We start from the raw sequence: 17,223 nt of genomic DNA on the forward strand, positions 1-17,223 counted from the left end.
TCTTACAGTTATATTTTTCTTTACATGCACATAACATAGTGCAACATATATGAAAGAAATAAAGTTACCTAAAAGAATATTACAGATAATATCTATCCTAGTTTCACCATAGTTACAAAGAACATGGTATTATGCGTTCCCAGGATTGAATAATGTGTATTAACTAACACAAATTGAAAGGGGATTTGTGGGGTTGGTGCATGAAGAGCATGTCTTGTTGAAATGGATTGAAGTCATTGAAGTAGTGATCGGAGGAGGGGAAAGGGAAGGTGGTTTGAAGGCCAATGTCCATGAAATTGTCCCATTTGGGGGCGCTTTCTACCTCCGTGTAGCCAGACGACTGCACTTGTTCCGAGCAGCAGCTCGAGTTGTTCTGATTGTTTACAGGGGGCAGGGCAGCTCGAGTAGTAGTGATTTTGGGCTTCTCATCTTCCAATTCTGGGAAATTCACTTCTTTCTCATTCAGGTAATACTTCTCAACACTGCCTTTCTTGTTGTATATCCGACATAGTACCCACTCATCAAGCTGTAACATTAACATTTGTAATCAGAAAACACCATTTCTTAAACTTAAATTAAAGCTCATATAAAACATGAACTACTAATATTTGCTCTATTCTTTCCAAAAAGTTGAATCCCAAACCCGACAGAGCAGTCCATGCGGCCCTAATATTTGCTCTATTGTGCATGTGTGTGTGTGTGTTTTTTTTTTATCTCTAACTCAAACTCCATTTTGAACAACTCCTGTAAAAAGATTGTTATATTGAAAAATCAATATCTAGTTTGGCTATCCACTGGCCAAAGAGAATTTGACTGGATCTATATTTTCGTCTCACTCTTGTGTAATAACTTGCAAACTATACATTAGTAGTAAATCACACTAAAAACCCCTACTTGCTCGACCCATGTTGGCAAAAATCAAATTCACATCTATATATATCTTTTTGACTAGCCCATTAGTTGACAGTAGATCTATTGGCCATGTTTGGTAAATGGTTGTTAGCTGTTAGCGGATTGGGTTAATTAAGCTTGGATTAATTAGTGGGTATAACTAGTTAATAACATTAGTTGATTGTAAAAAGGTGTTTGGTAAATTAGCTCTGTTAATAGCTGTTTGGTATAATTTCTTTTCTAAAAAAACTAATTGAAAAAGTTATTTTGAACAGCTTTTTGAATTTTAGCATTTTGGAATTAAAAAAGTTAATTAACCAAACACTCAAACAGCTAATAGTGATTAAATAAGTCAAAATTGACCTATAAGCTAACTATTTTACCAAACAGTACCAATATCTTCTCATTAGCTACTAATGAAGCATTGAATCCAACTAGATGGAGTTTTAAGGCGTATAGTAAAATTGAAAATTTTGTATAGAAGTTTGAATTTTCATTTGAAATCATCAGATTTCAAAGATTTATTTTATATAAATGTCATAATATTTGAATCTTTTCACTAATAAACTAGAGTAAATTTGTTTCATTATAGAATTAGTAATTAGTGTTGGAAAGAAAAAGGAATATATATACCCTCAAATTGTTTCTCTTGCCGGCGGTACGATCGACGTTGGCGAGGCGGTACTCGTGCATAATCCAGTTGGTCTTGATTCCTGTAGGGGCTTTCCCGGCGTAGAAAACCAGCGCCTTCTTTATCCCTAACGGTTTGGGCTTTCCGACGGGTTTATCAGCTCCGGTTGCCTTCCAGTACCCGGTCCCAGCCGCCCGGTTCGGCCGTGTACCGTTCGGGTACTTCCTGTCCCTAGGAGTGAAGAAATACCACTCTTTTTCACCGTACAAGGCCTTCTCTGCATTCAAAATTGAAATTCACAAACTGTAAATACATTTGAAAATAATAATAATTAATTACTGAAATTGAATAGTAGTAGCCAGTAGGGTACGGGGAAGCTGCCAGGGGTCGAACTTGTAGAGATCAATATCGGCGATAATGGGAACGGAGATAGACTGGGCGGCGCATTTCCGGCAGAGATAGTGCACCACCAGCTCCTCGTCGGTGGGATGGAACCGGAAACCGGGAGGTAACTCCAGCTGTGACTGCTTACTATCCTGAATTCCGCCGGTGCTCTTCATCTTTTCTTTCTTCTTCTTCTTTTCTTCAGTGGAACTCGGGAGAGAAATGGGGGAAGATGCGAGGAAGCGGGTATATTTATACGAGCGAAGAGAATGAGATAGATTGAGCAGGCGCAGTAGTGCAATTTCACACGTGGTAAATTTCACCGGTGCGTAATCTGGAAAGTCGAGACGAGCTTTCTGGGGAGTGGTGGGGTTGGTCAGACCGCCGCCATTGACCGTGAGGAAGAGTGGGTTGTAGAAACAGCGACGGACTAATGAGGGGAGACCACGTACACAGCCCGCGCACGGGAGGTGGTTTTGTCACGGCTGCCGTCACCAATTTGGATGGGTTTGGTGGCCGACGTAAAGTCGGCTCTGAAAACATGAAAAGGGCAGGGCAGCGCTCATGTGAGCCAGTCGACGGTTTTGGCTATGCCCAATGGCGAATGGTCGTCTCGTCTGTGTACTAATTTTGTCTGCCGTCACTTCCAACACACACATCGGACTAAATAATACGGACTATTTTTTAACATAGATATCTAAGATGGAAAATCACGTGGCTTTTGTGTTTTTGAAGAATTGAATTAGGGTATGATTATATATATAATCTAATAAGCTAAGAGTCAATAAAATAATACAAATTAAAAAATATTAGTCTTGTTTGTTAAAATAAAATGAATAATTTATACGGATTATATTATTTTTATTTTAGTAATTTTTATTATTATATTTTACTTTATTATTTATTATAGGCTTTTTCTAAATAGTCTTGCATTATGTATGACAAAAAATATGAAGGCAATATATATTAAAAACATTTCAAAGTTTACAATAATTACGAAAATGGTATCATATTTTTTTCTTTTGATCTTTATTTTTTTAACTATTGATCAATTCAGATGAACAATTGTTATTATTTCACATTTTTTACTAAAAGCATTGTTCTCATGTGATCCTACCTCGATATATTAAATAGACACACAATTTCACTATCAATTTAAAATTTTAATTGAAACAAAACACATTATTCAAATTGGTATATATCTATTTTTTTAACTCATTAAAAAGTATTCAACTTGCTAAGCATCAATCATGTATAATCTCATTATAAATTTAAATATTTAGTTAACAAAAATATATAATTAATTTTAAAGCAACTCGATCGTACGTCGTTAGCCAGTTTAAGATAATGGTGGGAGACTAACAATTAATTATGAATCTTTGACAATTGAAAATATTAATTACAGCTGTGAGCTGCACCATGCCATATTGATATTGCCATTTGATTATATTGAATTATTTTATTTTATTTTTTTGTGTACTATCAACTGTATTACAATATAGTATTTATTCAATATACTTTCTTCATTTGTTGTAGCCTAAAGAGTTAATATTCCACCATTGATGTGCAATGACGAAGCTAGTATGAGGGCAGTGGGGCAGCTGCCCCCACTCCCCCCACCTCACCCCTTTATATGTATATATGTATATATGCATATATAGCATTAAATGTTATATAAATTTATATTTATGTATAAATTACTAATAATTTGAGTAGCTTAGTTGGTTGAACTCTAAATTTGTGGTTAAAAACATGGCCACGGGTTCATATTTCACTAATTAACAACATCCATCTGAATTGATCAATAGTTAAAAAATAAAGATAAAAGCCAAAAAAATATGGTACCCTATTTTCATAATTATTGTAAACTTTGAAATGTTTTTAATATATATTGCCTTCATATATATATATATATATATATATATATATATATAGGGGTGATCACATGTGGCCATGTTGTTAGGTGTGGTTATATGGTCAATTACATGACATTAGATTAGATAGATCCAATGAATCACATTAATCAAGATTCTTCCAGTATTTTCGCGCATATTTCTTACTCAGCGAACTGCAATGGTAAACTCGTCATAAGGCACCGGAATAGGGAAAATCACATTGTTGTGTGTTTTATTTGTGTAATTGGTGCATTATTAACCTTACTCTGGTGTATTAGTAGATTCCCATTGGTGCCAAGTTCAGGTGCGGCAACGTCTTCTCGTGTAGTCAGTGCGGCCGCACCAATTGTTATACAAATATACACAATCCATGTTATGATATGCACAAAAAAAAACATACACAAATTAAGTACGCATCACAAAAAACGCGCCATTAGATATGAATAAATACACCATACAGTATTCGGGAATACACTATTGGTGTGTTTCACTATGGTGTGTTTTATTACACTATTGGTGCATGTTGTCAATACTGTTGGTGTATTCTGGAACCCGACCACTATAAATGGCCACTGTAATTACCATAACACCCCCACGCGCGAAAATCCTCAGAATTAGCCACTGCCGTTAGATTAAACTGATTAAACGACACAGATATGACCACACCTAATGACATGACCACATATGATCGCTCTCTCTCTCTCTCTCTCTCTCTCTCTCTCTCTCTCTCTATATATATATATATATATATATATATATTGCCGTTGATCAACCTAGATGGGCGGGTGAGACTATTCTATACGTTTTACAATAAGCATTATTCTCACTTGAGCATACGTACGTACGTGCGTGCGTACGTGCGTGCGTGCGTGTGTGCGTGTGCGTGTGATACGTTTTACAATAAGCATTGTTCTCACTTAAGCATACGTGTGTGTGTGTGTGAGATCAGATGAGGTTATTCTCCCAGGTGAAAATTGGGATTGAATCTCAAACGTCCATCCAATGGTCATCGAAGCATCTCAAACATTGATTAGAAATTTTAAACGACAATTTATTTTGTTTAAATTCGAGCACTGAGGGGTAAAAAGTACAAAAGGAAAAAAACTCTAAAGCAAAACTACGCAATTGTCTTCATAAGTCATATTTTTCATTGTTGCCTGTTATCTTTGCATCTTCAAACCATCTCTGATCACTCACATGTGAGAAGAAGGTTAATATATGCACCTTAAGGTGCAAATTTATGGAGGAGAAGGAAACTGACCCACAAACAATAGTGTGCTATGCGTTGTTGTATGCCCAAAATTGGCGAAAGAATAAGGGATATGGAGGAGAGTCTACGAACGCCGTTTTGCCTAGTCCCAAGAGGCACAGGTTGCTCATTATTACCCTGGAGTGCTTCGAATAACAATAGATGTTGCAATGGACTCTATGAATAGGCGCATGGGTTTTGGGTGGAGTATATTTGACTGGGATGGGTCGGTTATGGGGGTGGTGATGTTTGCTAAGCAGGGACTGTATATGGTTAAGGAGGCTGAGGCAATGGGAGCAAGGGAGGCTCTTAGTTGGATAAAGAATAGGGGATGGGAGAGGGTAATCCTTGAAACTAATGCTCAATTAGTCACGACGGCGGTGGCGGGGGGAGCCAACATCTCACTGTTTGACTTAATTGTGGACGAGATTCGTGAGCTCTTATGTCAGTTGCCTATGGTAACCTTTCGCTATGTCCGTCGCCAACGTGTTATGGTGTCTCATTATTTAGCCAAGAGAGCTCTAAATTGTGTAGGGGAGGATAGAATGGAGTATTTTGACTGTATTCCTCGTTTTGTATCGGTTCCCTATGTAACAATTCTGGTGTTTATTAATGCATGTGGTTTTTCGTTGGTTTAAAAAAAAAAAAAAAGGTGCAAATTTATGAACTTGAAATTTCAATGTTATGCACATTACTGGTTATAAGTGTGCTCCTTAAGAGACAAAATTATACACATTAATTTCCAACTTTATGCACCCAAATTAAAGGTGCAAATTTATGCAACCATAAAGTTCTAAAGTTTTACACCTTACAGTTAAAGGTGTATACCTTAAGGTGCAAAGTTATGCACCTTATGGTGCAAATTAATAAACTCAAAGTTTCAAAGTTTTGCACCTTACAATAATAGATTAACATTCAAGAATTATAAACAATTTAACAATGGAGATTAGGGAACATGGCTGCAAAGAAGATACCGTCAAAGTTGGCTAACAAAAACGGTTATTGATGATATTATAGAAAATTGGAAAAAAAAAACCCTAATTAGCATTATAGTTTAAAAGACGTGCCCCTCAACTTTAGTCTATTCGATCAATACTAATCTACAGCTCAGATCTCAACTCATTTTTCACACCAGAACCAGCTCCTTGTATAATATATAATAAATTGAATGAGAATGTGAGTAGAATGTGTGTCTAGGTGCGAACTCACAAAATTGCAATGCGCAAACTACAAAGCACCTTATGTTCTATGATACTAAAAGTACAATAATAATATTCTCTCTCTCTCTCTCTCTCTCTCTATATATATATATATATATATATATATATATATATATATATATATATATATATATATATATAATATTCTCTCTCTCTCTCTCTCTCTCTCTCTATATATATATATATATATATATATATATATATATATATATATAATGGATCAGGTGAGAATGTGCACCTAGGTGCAAGCATGCAAACTCGCAAAAGTACAAAAGTGTATTCATTGATAGTTAAAAGTGCAATTCAAAAATTAACTTAAAAAATTATAAAAGTACACTTTTAACATTCCTTAATTTTAAACCAAACACATGAATTTAACATTCCTAATAATCTAACATTCTCAGCCATCTTACATTCTCTAAGCTAATCTAACATTCCGTGAACTAAGGCTCTATTTGGCAAACCTAGCTGAAAAGCTATAAGCTAGGAGCTGAAAGCTGAAAGCTGAAAAGGAGCTGAAAGTTGAAAAGCTATAAGCTCGGAGCTGAAAACAGAAGAGCTGTTAAGCTAGCTGTTATGATTGAAAGTGTTTGGTAAAATTAGCTTTTTGATAAGCTGATAAATGTAAAAAAGACTAAAAATGACATCTTCATAAAATTTAAATTAGTTTGTTTACATATTAAAATTTAACATTTTGTCTTTAAAAAAAATTAACATTTTAAAATAAATCTATTAGCATAATCATGATCTAGCATCTCATAATGATGTAACAATATTGTTGCAAATCTCATAATAATAATAATAATAATAATAATAATAATAATAATAATAATAATAATAATAATAATAATAATAATAATAATAATAATAATAATAATAAATAATAATACTAATAATAATAATAATATTTATGGTGAAAGTTGCGGATAAAGGAGAAGAAAAAAGAGTTTTAATTCGGAAGGATAAATTATGTCATTTCTTTAAAATAATAAGGATAAGGATGGAAAAAAAAAAGTTAGGAAGCTAGGAGCTTATTTTGAAACGTTACCTAAGGTAGCGTTCCAAAATAAGCTCTTATTTTAAGCTAGGAGCTTATTTTAGGAGCATTACCAAACAGAGCTTATAGCTTATTAGTAGCTTAAAATAAACTATAAGCTCCTAAATAAGCTCTGCCAAACAGAGCCTGCCCCTTACAAGTGTTTTGTTGGAGGGAATTTAAATTCCATTCCCACTTAATTTTCACCTAATTCCAAAGGCCACTAAATTTCTTAGTTTGGTTGGAAGGAATTGCAATTCCACGGAATTACAATTCTCTCATTTTTATGGAATTAAAATCTCATGCCCCCCTTGGGATTTAATTCCATGAATTTTAGGAAGAAAAAAAGATATTGATGAGACAAAATTACCCTCTATTTTTTAACCTAAAATTGATGCCTGACAACAACAATGAGTATTTTGCACTTTATACTACTTATTCCATTTCAATTCAATTTCCATGTATATCAAACATTGAAATTGATATTCTCAGTAATTTTATTCCTGTAAACCAAACATTAGAATTTAAACTTCCACTTTGTTTCCAGTAATTCATCTCCCATGGAATTACAATTCCTTTCTCACGTAATTCCTTCACTCTAACCAAACGCCCGGCTAGAGTTTGTGAATTTTACTTCGATGCTCACATTTTAGAATTTTGAAATGCATTTTTAAATATTATACTCTACACTCTTAAATTTTTTAAAATCTATTTTCTAAATTTTTAAATTACACTTTAGTAATTTGCACGGTGCATTTTTGGACTTATAGTTTCGCATTCGGGCACCAGTTCACGCCTGATATGGCCCATACATATGTTGTGAAGAAGATGTTAACATTTATGAATATTTTAAATGTTGATTGCAGTTCCCAATTTCCCATTGAAGCATTGTTGGATTCATTTAATCTGGAACCAAGTCGAATGAAAACAAAGACACACAAGTCAATGGGCTCCTCTTGTCTTCGTCTTTATCCTAACTGGTACGACTTCATGTCAAGATCTAATAATTTTAATTTAATTAGTCATTTTCTTTAGATCAATTTTTACATTAAAAATACATGTCTGATCTGATCTACCTATAAACCATCTATCCATGCCTCTATGTTGTTCACAATTACCATCTTCAAAATTGATTCAGGTTTGCCCTATTCTTAATCAAGCCGCCAAGATAAAAATACTACTTAATTAACCAATTAAAGTTGTTTGCTTCAAACTTAACAGTACTGTAGAAGAATTTTTTACTTTCGAGATAATATAAGTTTTTTTTTTTTTTTTTTAATTATATATGCTACTTTATTTTATTCAAATTTATAAGTTATTTTTTTTATATTACATATGCTACTTTATTTTATTCAAATTATTTTATAGTTCATTTACTTCCATATAAAATAAAGATAAATATTGATAAAATTAACATATGTGTTGTATATTAGCTAAACGACTAAATTGTAAGTAAGATTATACATTTAAATATTAATTTTCAACGGATTGATGGTGTTAGAGTGTTCATATATGTATTTTTAGTTTAGAATAATAAAATGATTAAGACCCATCGTGTAATGTTGATTTGGCCATGGTTTGTCCAATTAATTGTAAATATATTTTCATAATTTATTACAAATAGAGGCGGAGTCAAGATTGAATAGTGGGGGGGCCAAATACAGTTGAAGACTTGAAGTATTAAATCAAATACATTGATATGCAGTTTAACATATTTCAAAATAATCATTACATTACAAATTTAATAAAGTTTAGAATAAATCAATTATTATAATTGAATTTATATTAAATTATTTTGTAATATGTGTTTCAATGCACATTGCGTTGTACGATTGAAAAAATGTCATTCATCTTTTAAAAGAATATTGATTATTTCTTAAAAATTACCTTCTTCACAACATAACATAATAACAATTGTTTTCTCAAATACACATACTACATAATTTTTACATTATTGTGCATGTTAAATTAAATATAAAATTTATCACATAATCACAAATATGCATAATTAACCAAACAAATGCATCGTGATATCAATTATATTATTTATAATCAAACAAAATAACTATTTAAAATAAACAATAGAATATGAAACAAAAATTAACCAAACAAGTAGTTAGAAACAAAAAAGATAAAAAAAAAAAACAAGAAAACAAAAACAAAAAAATAAAAATTAACTTGAAAAATATACATAGATTTTAATAATAACAAATTATCTTGTTATAACGCATATGCCGCATGCCCGCGTATATGTATGGTTCTAGAGAGAAAAACTAATAGGTAGGTTAAATGAGGTTTAATGTGAATGTGAGTCAACAATATAGGGAAGACATAATTTGAAATGGGAGAAAACTTGAGAAGTTAAGAAGATGAAGAAGTCTATAACTGTAAGATTAATTTAAGTGGGAGGGGGGCTAAATATTTGGAAGGAACAATAAAATTTTAATATTCTATATAATATTTTTTACAAAGAATTAATATTAAATAAGGCTCAAATTGGCCACTGAACGTAACCTGAAAATGCAATTAGGCCACTGAACGTAATTTGAAAATGCAATTAGGCCACTGAACGAAAAAAAAGTGCAATTAGACCACTGAACACTCTAAAAAGTGCAATTAGCCCACTGAACACTCCAAATATATGCAATTTCACCAGATAGCAGGTTACCATCAATTTTATCAGGTTACTTGCTTACGTGGCAGCTGAGTTGGCATTTTTAATAATTTTTAATAAATTTTAAAAGAATAACAAAATTTACTAAAAATTTTAAAAAATATAAAAAAAATTTACTACAAAAAAAATTAAAAAATTTACTACAAATTTTTTTTAAAAAAATTAATTTTTTTAAAAAATTATTATTAAAATTTATTTAAAAAATTATTAAAAATGCCAACTCAGCTGCCACGTAAGCAGGTAACCTGCTAAAACTGATGATAACTTGCTATCAGGTGAAATTGCATACATTTGGAGTGTACAGTGGCCTAATTGCACTTTTTTTTTTCTTCGTTCAGTGGCTTAATTACATTTTCATGTTACGTTCAGTGGCCAATTTGAACCCTTATTCCTATATAATATTAAAAAATTTTGGGGGAGGGGGAGGCCCGGGGCCCCCAAGGCATACACTTGCCTCCGCCACGAATTACAAAGAGAAAATGTTAAGTGTACTCTTAAAAAATATTAATTACTTCTATTATATATGGAATAGTACTAAAAAAACAACGGAGTAGTTTGTTTAAATTTTTTTTTGGGTTTCAATCTTTAAAGCACCTTACCAAAGTGTCTAATGCTTAAAAGAAGGATGATTAAAAAAAAATCTCGATTCTAATTACTTATCTGTTTCAAATTTATGAAATAATCGTCACATTTATTATTTTTATCAAAACATGTATTTCCTATCTAAAAATACTATCAATTTTTTTCATGGAAAATTTTCATGTGCTCAACTTCTAGGAACTTTCTTCAACCACTATAATATTTTTTTTTTATAAAAAAAAATAAAGTAAAAAAGGAGAAGATCTTTTATTTTATTCCAAGGATTTTAAATTGAAATTTATTTTGTCCTTTTTTCAAAAAGTATTGGGATGTTTGGGAACTAGCGATGAATGTAGAGGCTTGGATGCAATTTTGTAATACATCAAGGGGCCCAATGGAAAATATAGGTTTAGGAGGGAGTAATGTGGTTCGTCAGTTTTTTCCCCATGAATAAGAATGGGCTGCGCCCGCCCTCCTTGCGATTAGCGAAGCTACTAGGTGACTCCCTACCTGGACCACCCACCCACCCTCAATGATTCATATTCCATTACTTTTGTCGTGTATATACAGTTACTATAAAAACAAATCCCATGATAAATGCGTTTCGATGTGAATAAAAATGTATTTTATATAATAACTTGAGAAAGATATATGATAAATATTAAATTGTAATAGAGTTAGTATATTTAAAAAATGTATTTATATAATTTGTTATAATAAATTTTAAAAACTAATTAATAATAATAATAATAATAATAATAATAATAATTTTATGTTGTATTTATTGTTAAATACTTATAAATTATTTTAAAATTTAATTTTGTGTTTTTTTTTTTAATGTAATAACTCATTATACTTACATTCATATATACTTTGAAATCCTTTCTAAATTTACCTTTATCCTTTATTCTTGTCTCTCTCTCTTACACACACACATTTAATTAATTAAGGCTTATCTAAATAAAAACATAATAAGTCTCAATCAAAGTTATATCCCTCATTTATGTCAATATTTTTAATGCTAATCATTTTGTACATTGTACTTTTAGAATTGTACTATATAATTTTTTTGACAAAAATATCATTACCGTTATAACTTTCGTTATCTTTTCCATTGTTGTTACAATGCACTTGCATCCGCCATATATTTTCTTATATTCTTTAATGATAATAATATTTGTAGACATTATATATTTGATTATTATAATAAATAAATTTGATTTCATATAGATTTTAATTAGTAGGAATTTGTTAGTTATTTCAAAAAATATAAATATTGGGCATATGTTTTTGCGCATCGCGCATAAAAAAGACTAGTAGGTAAATAAATAAATAAAAACTCTAAACTTTTACATTTTATGACAATTATATCTCAACTTTTAAAATTTAGTAAAAAAAAACACAAAGCATTCAACAATTGTACCCAATTATGCAAATAAATTATACTAAAACACCAATTTAAAAAATTAATATAAATTTATATTTTGTAACAATTATAATTTCAACTAAAAAATAAAACTAATCTAATATGAGTTTCTTGAGTTTGCCTACAAATTTTTTTAATTACAATATAACATTACTTTTAAAAAATATAATGCATGAAAATATCTATTTTATACAAGTAAAAGTTCAACATTAAACATTTCAAAAGCAAATTACAATATAAAAACATGTTCAAATATTATAGTCACCAATTAATGGTTAAATCAAGAAATTGAAATTATTCTTTGAATTATATATTATAATTAGGTATAATTATCATAAAATACAATAATCATAAATTTTTTATTAAAATTTAAAATTTTAGATATAATTATCACATGACATAAATATTTATTTTTTTAATCAATATGTGATTAATGAATTATGTGCATCATGTGCAAAAAGGCCATGCACGACATGACCCCACCGCTACCATAGCGATTGTCACGCTTAAGCATGAAAATGAAAGCATTGTTGTTGGAATTTTCGATTGGTCAAATGAATTAAAATATGAAAAAAAAAAGCAACCGCCATTGTTTTCATACGGCAGCATGTCTGTCTGCACATTGTATCATCCCATTGATTTCACTTTTTTAATATTACAAAAATTGTTACAACATTAAATAGTAAAAATGTTACTCCGTAATTATTATAAATATTGAAAGTGTTTTAGAGTCTTCTATATCAATCAATACTAAATATTTTTTATTTTTGATATAAATTTAAAACTTTTCACATTCAGTTTAATTTTAAAATTCATTACAAATTAAGAATATTATAAATAAAAAAGAAGCAATGATATTTTTATAAATAATAAAATTAAAATTATTATATTATTTATAAAAATATCACTATCTTTTTATAATAATTGATAATAATTTTATTATTTGATATTGTAAAATTGGTCATACGCATTATAATTAAAGAAATCAAGAGACTATAAAAGTATAAAGTATGTTATTATCATATTCAACCCAAATCTACGGGCAAAATAATTGCTGTCGGGTGACGTTGCTTTTTTGAGGGGATGCAAGGCGGTCTAAGTGAATTGAACATACGTACTAACATTTAAGGCAATTTATATCGTACACCACGGCGCGCGTTATACTATGCACCCAGATGCAAAATGACGTCGTTTTAATTTTTATTTTTATTTTTGAAATTTTCCGCCTCAGTGTATGACAGTTAATTTTTCTTTAAAAAAAACCCATGTTCAAAAATGTACATAATGTTATACTAGAATACACATAATTGTATACATGAATGTACATAATTATATAACAAAATATACATACTCTTTTTAAAAGATAATACACATAATCTAACATAATACATAATAAACATAAACTTTTAACATAATACACATCAACTCTTAACATAATACATACAAATTTTCTGATTCGGATGTACATAATTGTATAAAAAGAATGTACATAATTGTATAAAAAATGTACATAACTGTATGAACAAATATACATAATTGTATGAACAAATATACATAATTGTGTGAACAAATATACATAATCACAGCAATTTCCTACCGCGCATCCCAAAACGACGTCGTTTTGGGAGGCGCGCGGCGCACAGTGCTACGCGCATCGTGGTGTAGGGTATAACGATTGAACATTTAATTGTTTAGGAAAAAGGTGAATATTTATGTCCAATATTCACATTTGTGTTTCTGGTTGGATAATCACTTGTGGAGTAAAAAATAATAAACCAATTTTATAGTACATTTTTTTTTTCAAACTTGGTAAATTTGTATGAAATCTGAATTAGTTTTACAAATGATAACTAGTAATGTCAATTTTACTTATATATTATGTTTAGTCTAACTTATTTTAGAGCTTATAGTTTAATTTATTTTATAATTAATTTTACCAAAGATTCATTATTTTTTGTGACAATTCTAAATTTAGTCTCTGAATATTATTTTTACCATTTAACATCCCAACTATTATTTTTTAGACACTTTTAATCATTCTCAATGACTTTTTTTATTTTTACTAAGGACATCTTTGCTTCGAAGTTGTCTGTCACCGTCACGCTGGTTTGCCGCCGACCAACCGATCTGCTGCTCACCGGCGCTTCAAGGTTGGAGAGAAGGACGAGAGAGACAGGGAGGGTTTTGCTTCTTCTCTCCATTATGTCGAGCAGAGAGAGAGAGGTGTGCTAAGAGAGAGATGAGCTAAGAAAGTAGGGAGGCTGAAGCTGCTGCTTCTTTGCTTCTTTTCCAACGCACAAACAAATATATCTATTTACATATACTGATTACATACATACCCGTTTATAAATATCTAAAAAGAGGGGACAGGGTTTTGATAAATGGTTTTGGGTTAGACTTTATATGGTAGGTTGGGCTGAGTATATTGGGTTTGGATTATAAGTGGTAATTGGGCTCGGCTAGAGATAAAATATAGATTGGACAAGGAAATATTGGGCTTAGAAATATTTTGGGCTCTAACATAATCATTGGACTCAAGAATTAAATCATAGAATAATTATGTTTGGGTTTCCAAAATTGGAAAGACTTAAAGAATAAAATTCATTTGGGCTAAAGAATAATTCTAGAATTTAGAGAAAAATATTTGGGCTTTCATAATTGAAAAATGACTTTTTAGGTTCTCTCAAGATAGACTTTTGGGTCAACAATTTGGAGGCAAATTATGCATACGGTTGTAAAACGGCGCCGTTTTGGTTAAAAAAAAATGCGCGTCCCACTTAAAGAAAAAATCAGGTTCGATTCCCGGTAATAGCATTTTTATATATCCAGAAATTCATAACTATATATCCAGAAATTCATAACTATATATCCACAAATTCATAACTATATATCCACAGTGAATGAATGAAGTAAAAATCCACAATGAATGAACTAAATATCCACAATGATTAAACTAAATATCCACAATGAATGAACTAAATATCCATAAATTCATAACTATATATCCAGAAATTCATAACTATATATCCACAGTGAATGAATGAAGTAAATATCTACAATGAATGAACTAAATATCTACAATGAATGAACTAAATATCCATAAATTCATAACTATACATCCACAAATTTATAACTATATATCCAGAAATTCATAACTATATATCCACAATAATGCTATTGCTGAGAATCGAACCTGATTTTTTTTTTTTTTTTTTTTTTTAAGTGAGACGCGCGTTTTTAGTCAAAACGACGTCATTTTGCATCATATGCACCATGCGCATGTTACATTCGGTTGCACAACATAACTATTGCAATTTGGAATAATAAACGTAGAAATTATATTTTTAAACTTTATAAAATAGAAATTTAGGAAAAATATTTTGGGTTGTCACACCATGTTCGCAACTATTTAATAGATCTTTTCTCTGCTGAAAATAACCAATCATTATTGCATGGACCATGGTCCACACAATTGTGTGGACCATAAATAAAAAGTACATTTTTAATACACTAAAAGTACATTATTTGTATATTAAAAGTACATTATTTGAGGGTACATTATTTTATACATACTATCAAATAATGTACATTCAGTACACAAATAATGTACCTTTAATATATTAAAAATGTACCCTATATTCATGGTACACACAAGTTGTATGGACCATGGTCCATACAATAATTTGCCGAAAACAACAGCATAGTACATTCACTGCAACATGGAAGATTTCCATTACTTAGCGACTCGGATCGGGAGGAAAATCAACAGACCAATTCAGTTCGAAGAAGTTAAGCGAGCTCTATTTGAAATGGCACCCTGCAAGGCTCCAGGTCCTGACGATTTTAGTGCTGATTTCTTCCAAAAATCATGAGAAACAGCTGGAAATAGCTTAACTAGCTTTGCGAAGACTTTTTTTTTTTAGGAAGGCAATCTCCCACCTGGATGCAATGACACACTTATTACTTTAATTCCCAAGATCACTAACCCTGTCAAACAGCTTCGCCCCATAGGCCTATGTAACTTGTCTTTCAAATTATTAACAAAGATCATGACATTACGGCTCAAACACATTTTTAGAAAACTTGTTGGCAACTACCAAACAAGTTTCATCCCAAGAAGGCAAATCACGGAGAACATCCTTATTTACCAGGAGATACTAAATTCTATGAAGAATAAGAAAGGAAAAACAGGTTGGATGTTGATGAGAGTTGATATTGAAAAAGCTTATGATCGATTAGCCTGGAGTTTTATTGAAGACACTTTACAAGACATTGGGTTTAGCAGTACATGGAGAAGAAACATTATGGAATGTTTGACAACTTCTAGACTCGCGGTTGTATGGAATGGACAACAAACAAGATTAACGGGGTGGAAATTGAGCACATTATCTATTGCAGGAAGACAAATCTTGGCGCAATCTGTTCTATCCGATCCGCCATACCTTATTTCACCATGCAAACAACTCTATTGCTGTTGGGAGTGATTGTTTCCATTGAAAGACTGATCAGAGATTTCTTATGAGGCAGCAAAGAGGGAGAAAGAAAATGCCACCTGGTGAGGTGGGATGTCGTCACCCGAAGTAAAACGAATGGAGGCTTAGGCATCCGTAACATCCAACTGATGAATCAAACTTTCTTAGCTAAGCTTGGCTGGAAACTCATCCAAGATGAGGATTGTCTTTGGACCAAACTTTTTAAAGCCAAATATGACATTTCATCTTCTGATTGTTCAACTTGGCATCCGAAGAGCAACTGTTCCACTGCTTGGAGAGGAATACTTAAGTCAATTCCTATCCTTCAAAAGGGTGTTAAACGACAAGTAAATTTCATGGGTATTCCCCTTCCAGTGGAGAGAAAAAAAATATTAAAAATTAGTATTCATTTTGTTAGTCGGTACAGAACAAAAATAGGATTAGAACAAAAAAGTTTGACATATTTGGATATTCTCATTTCAATGTATATCCGCGATTAGCGACTTTGTGACATCTATATATCAGCCTTGACAAAACACTTTTGAAAAGTTTGACTATGACAATTGGGTCGACTTGTCCAAGACGCCATTGCATTAAATTTTAAGAATATCAGTTCATTCATGTAAAAGGGCACAACAATTTCTCTCACACTATCAGACTTCAGTATCTCACAATCAAGGTTGCAGTAGGCGCTAGGCGCTAGTCGGGCGGCCGGGCAGCGCCTAGCGCCTAGGCGGTCTAGGCGGCGCCTAGGCGGATTCTAGGC

The 17,223-nt window shown here is 31.4% G+C and overlaps 1 protein-coding gene across 1 annotated transcript; it reads right to left on the reverse strand.

Annotated features, from left to right (window-relative positions):
* Nucleotides 1–48: 48 nt before the first annotated feature.
* On the reverse strand, nucleotides 49–2,497 carry LOC109179490 (NAC domain-containing protein 2-like). Its single transcript, XM_019328992.1, has 3 exons — nucleotides 1,893–2,497; nucleotides 1,525–1,799; nucleotides 49–526 (listed from the first exon to the last, which is right to left on the reverse strand). The coding sequence occupies exons 1-3, from the start codon at nucleotides 2,080–2,082 to the stop codon at nucleotides 164–166; spliced, it is 828 nt and encodes a 275-aa protein (XP_019184537.1). The 5' UTR covers nucleotides 2,083–2,497; the 3' UTR covers nucleotides 49–163.
* Between the last annotated feature and the right edge of the window lie 14,726 nt (nucleotides 2,498–17,223).

Source organism: Ipomoea nil, unplaced genomic scaffold (assembly GCF_001879475.1).
Source record: "Ipomoea nil cultivar Tokyo-kokei standard unplaced genomic scaffold, Asagao_1.1 scaffold0925, whole genome shotgun sequence".
NCBI classification, from domain to species: Eukaryota; Viridiplantae; Streptophyta; class Magnoliopsida; order Solanales; family Convolvulaceae; genus Ipomoea; species Ipomoea nil.

Excerpts from the sequence above, each read along its gene's own strand:
- LOC109179490 (XM_019328992.1), bottom strand. The coding sequence starts at position 2,082 with ATGAAGAGCACCGGCGGAATTCAGGATAGTAAGCAGTCACAGCTGGAG. Across the intron at positions 1,800-1,892 it reads CGACCCCTGGCAGCTTCCCC|AGAAGGCCTTGTACGGTGAA; the intron begins GTACCCTACTGG and ends TTTTGAATGCAG. Across the intron at positions 527-1,524 it reads GCAAGAGAAACAATTTGAGG|CTTGATGAGTGGGTACTATG; the intron begins GTATATATATTC and ends TTAATGTTACAG.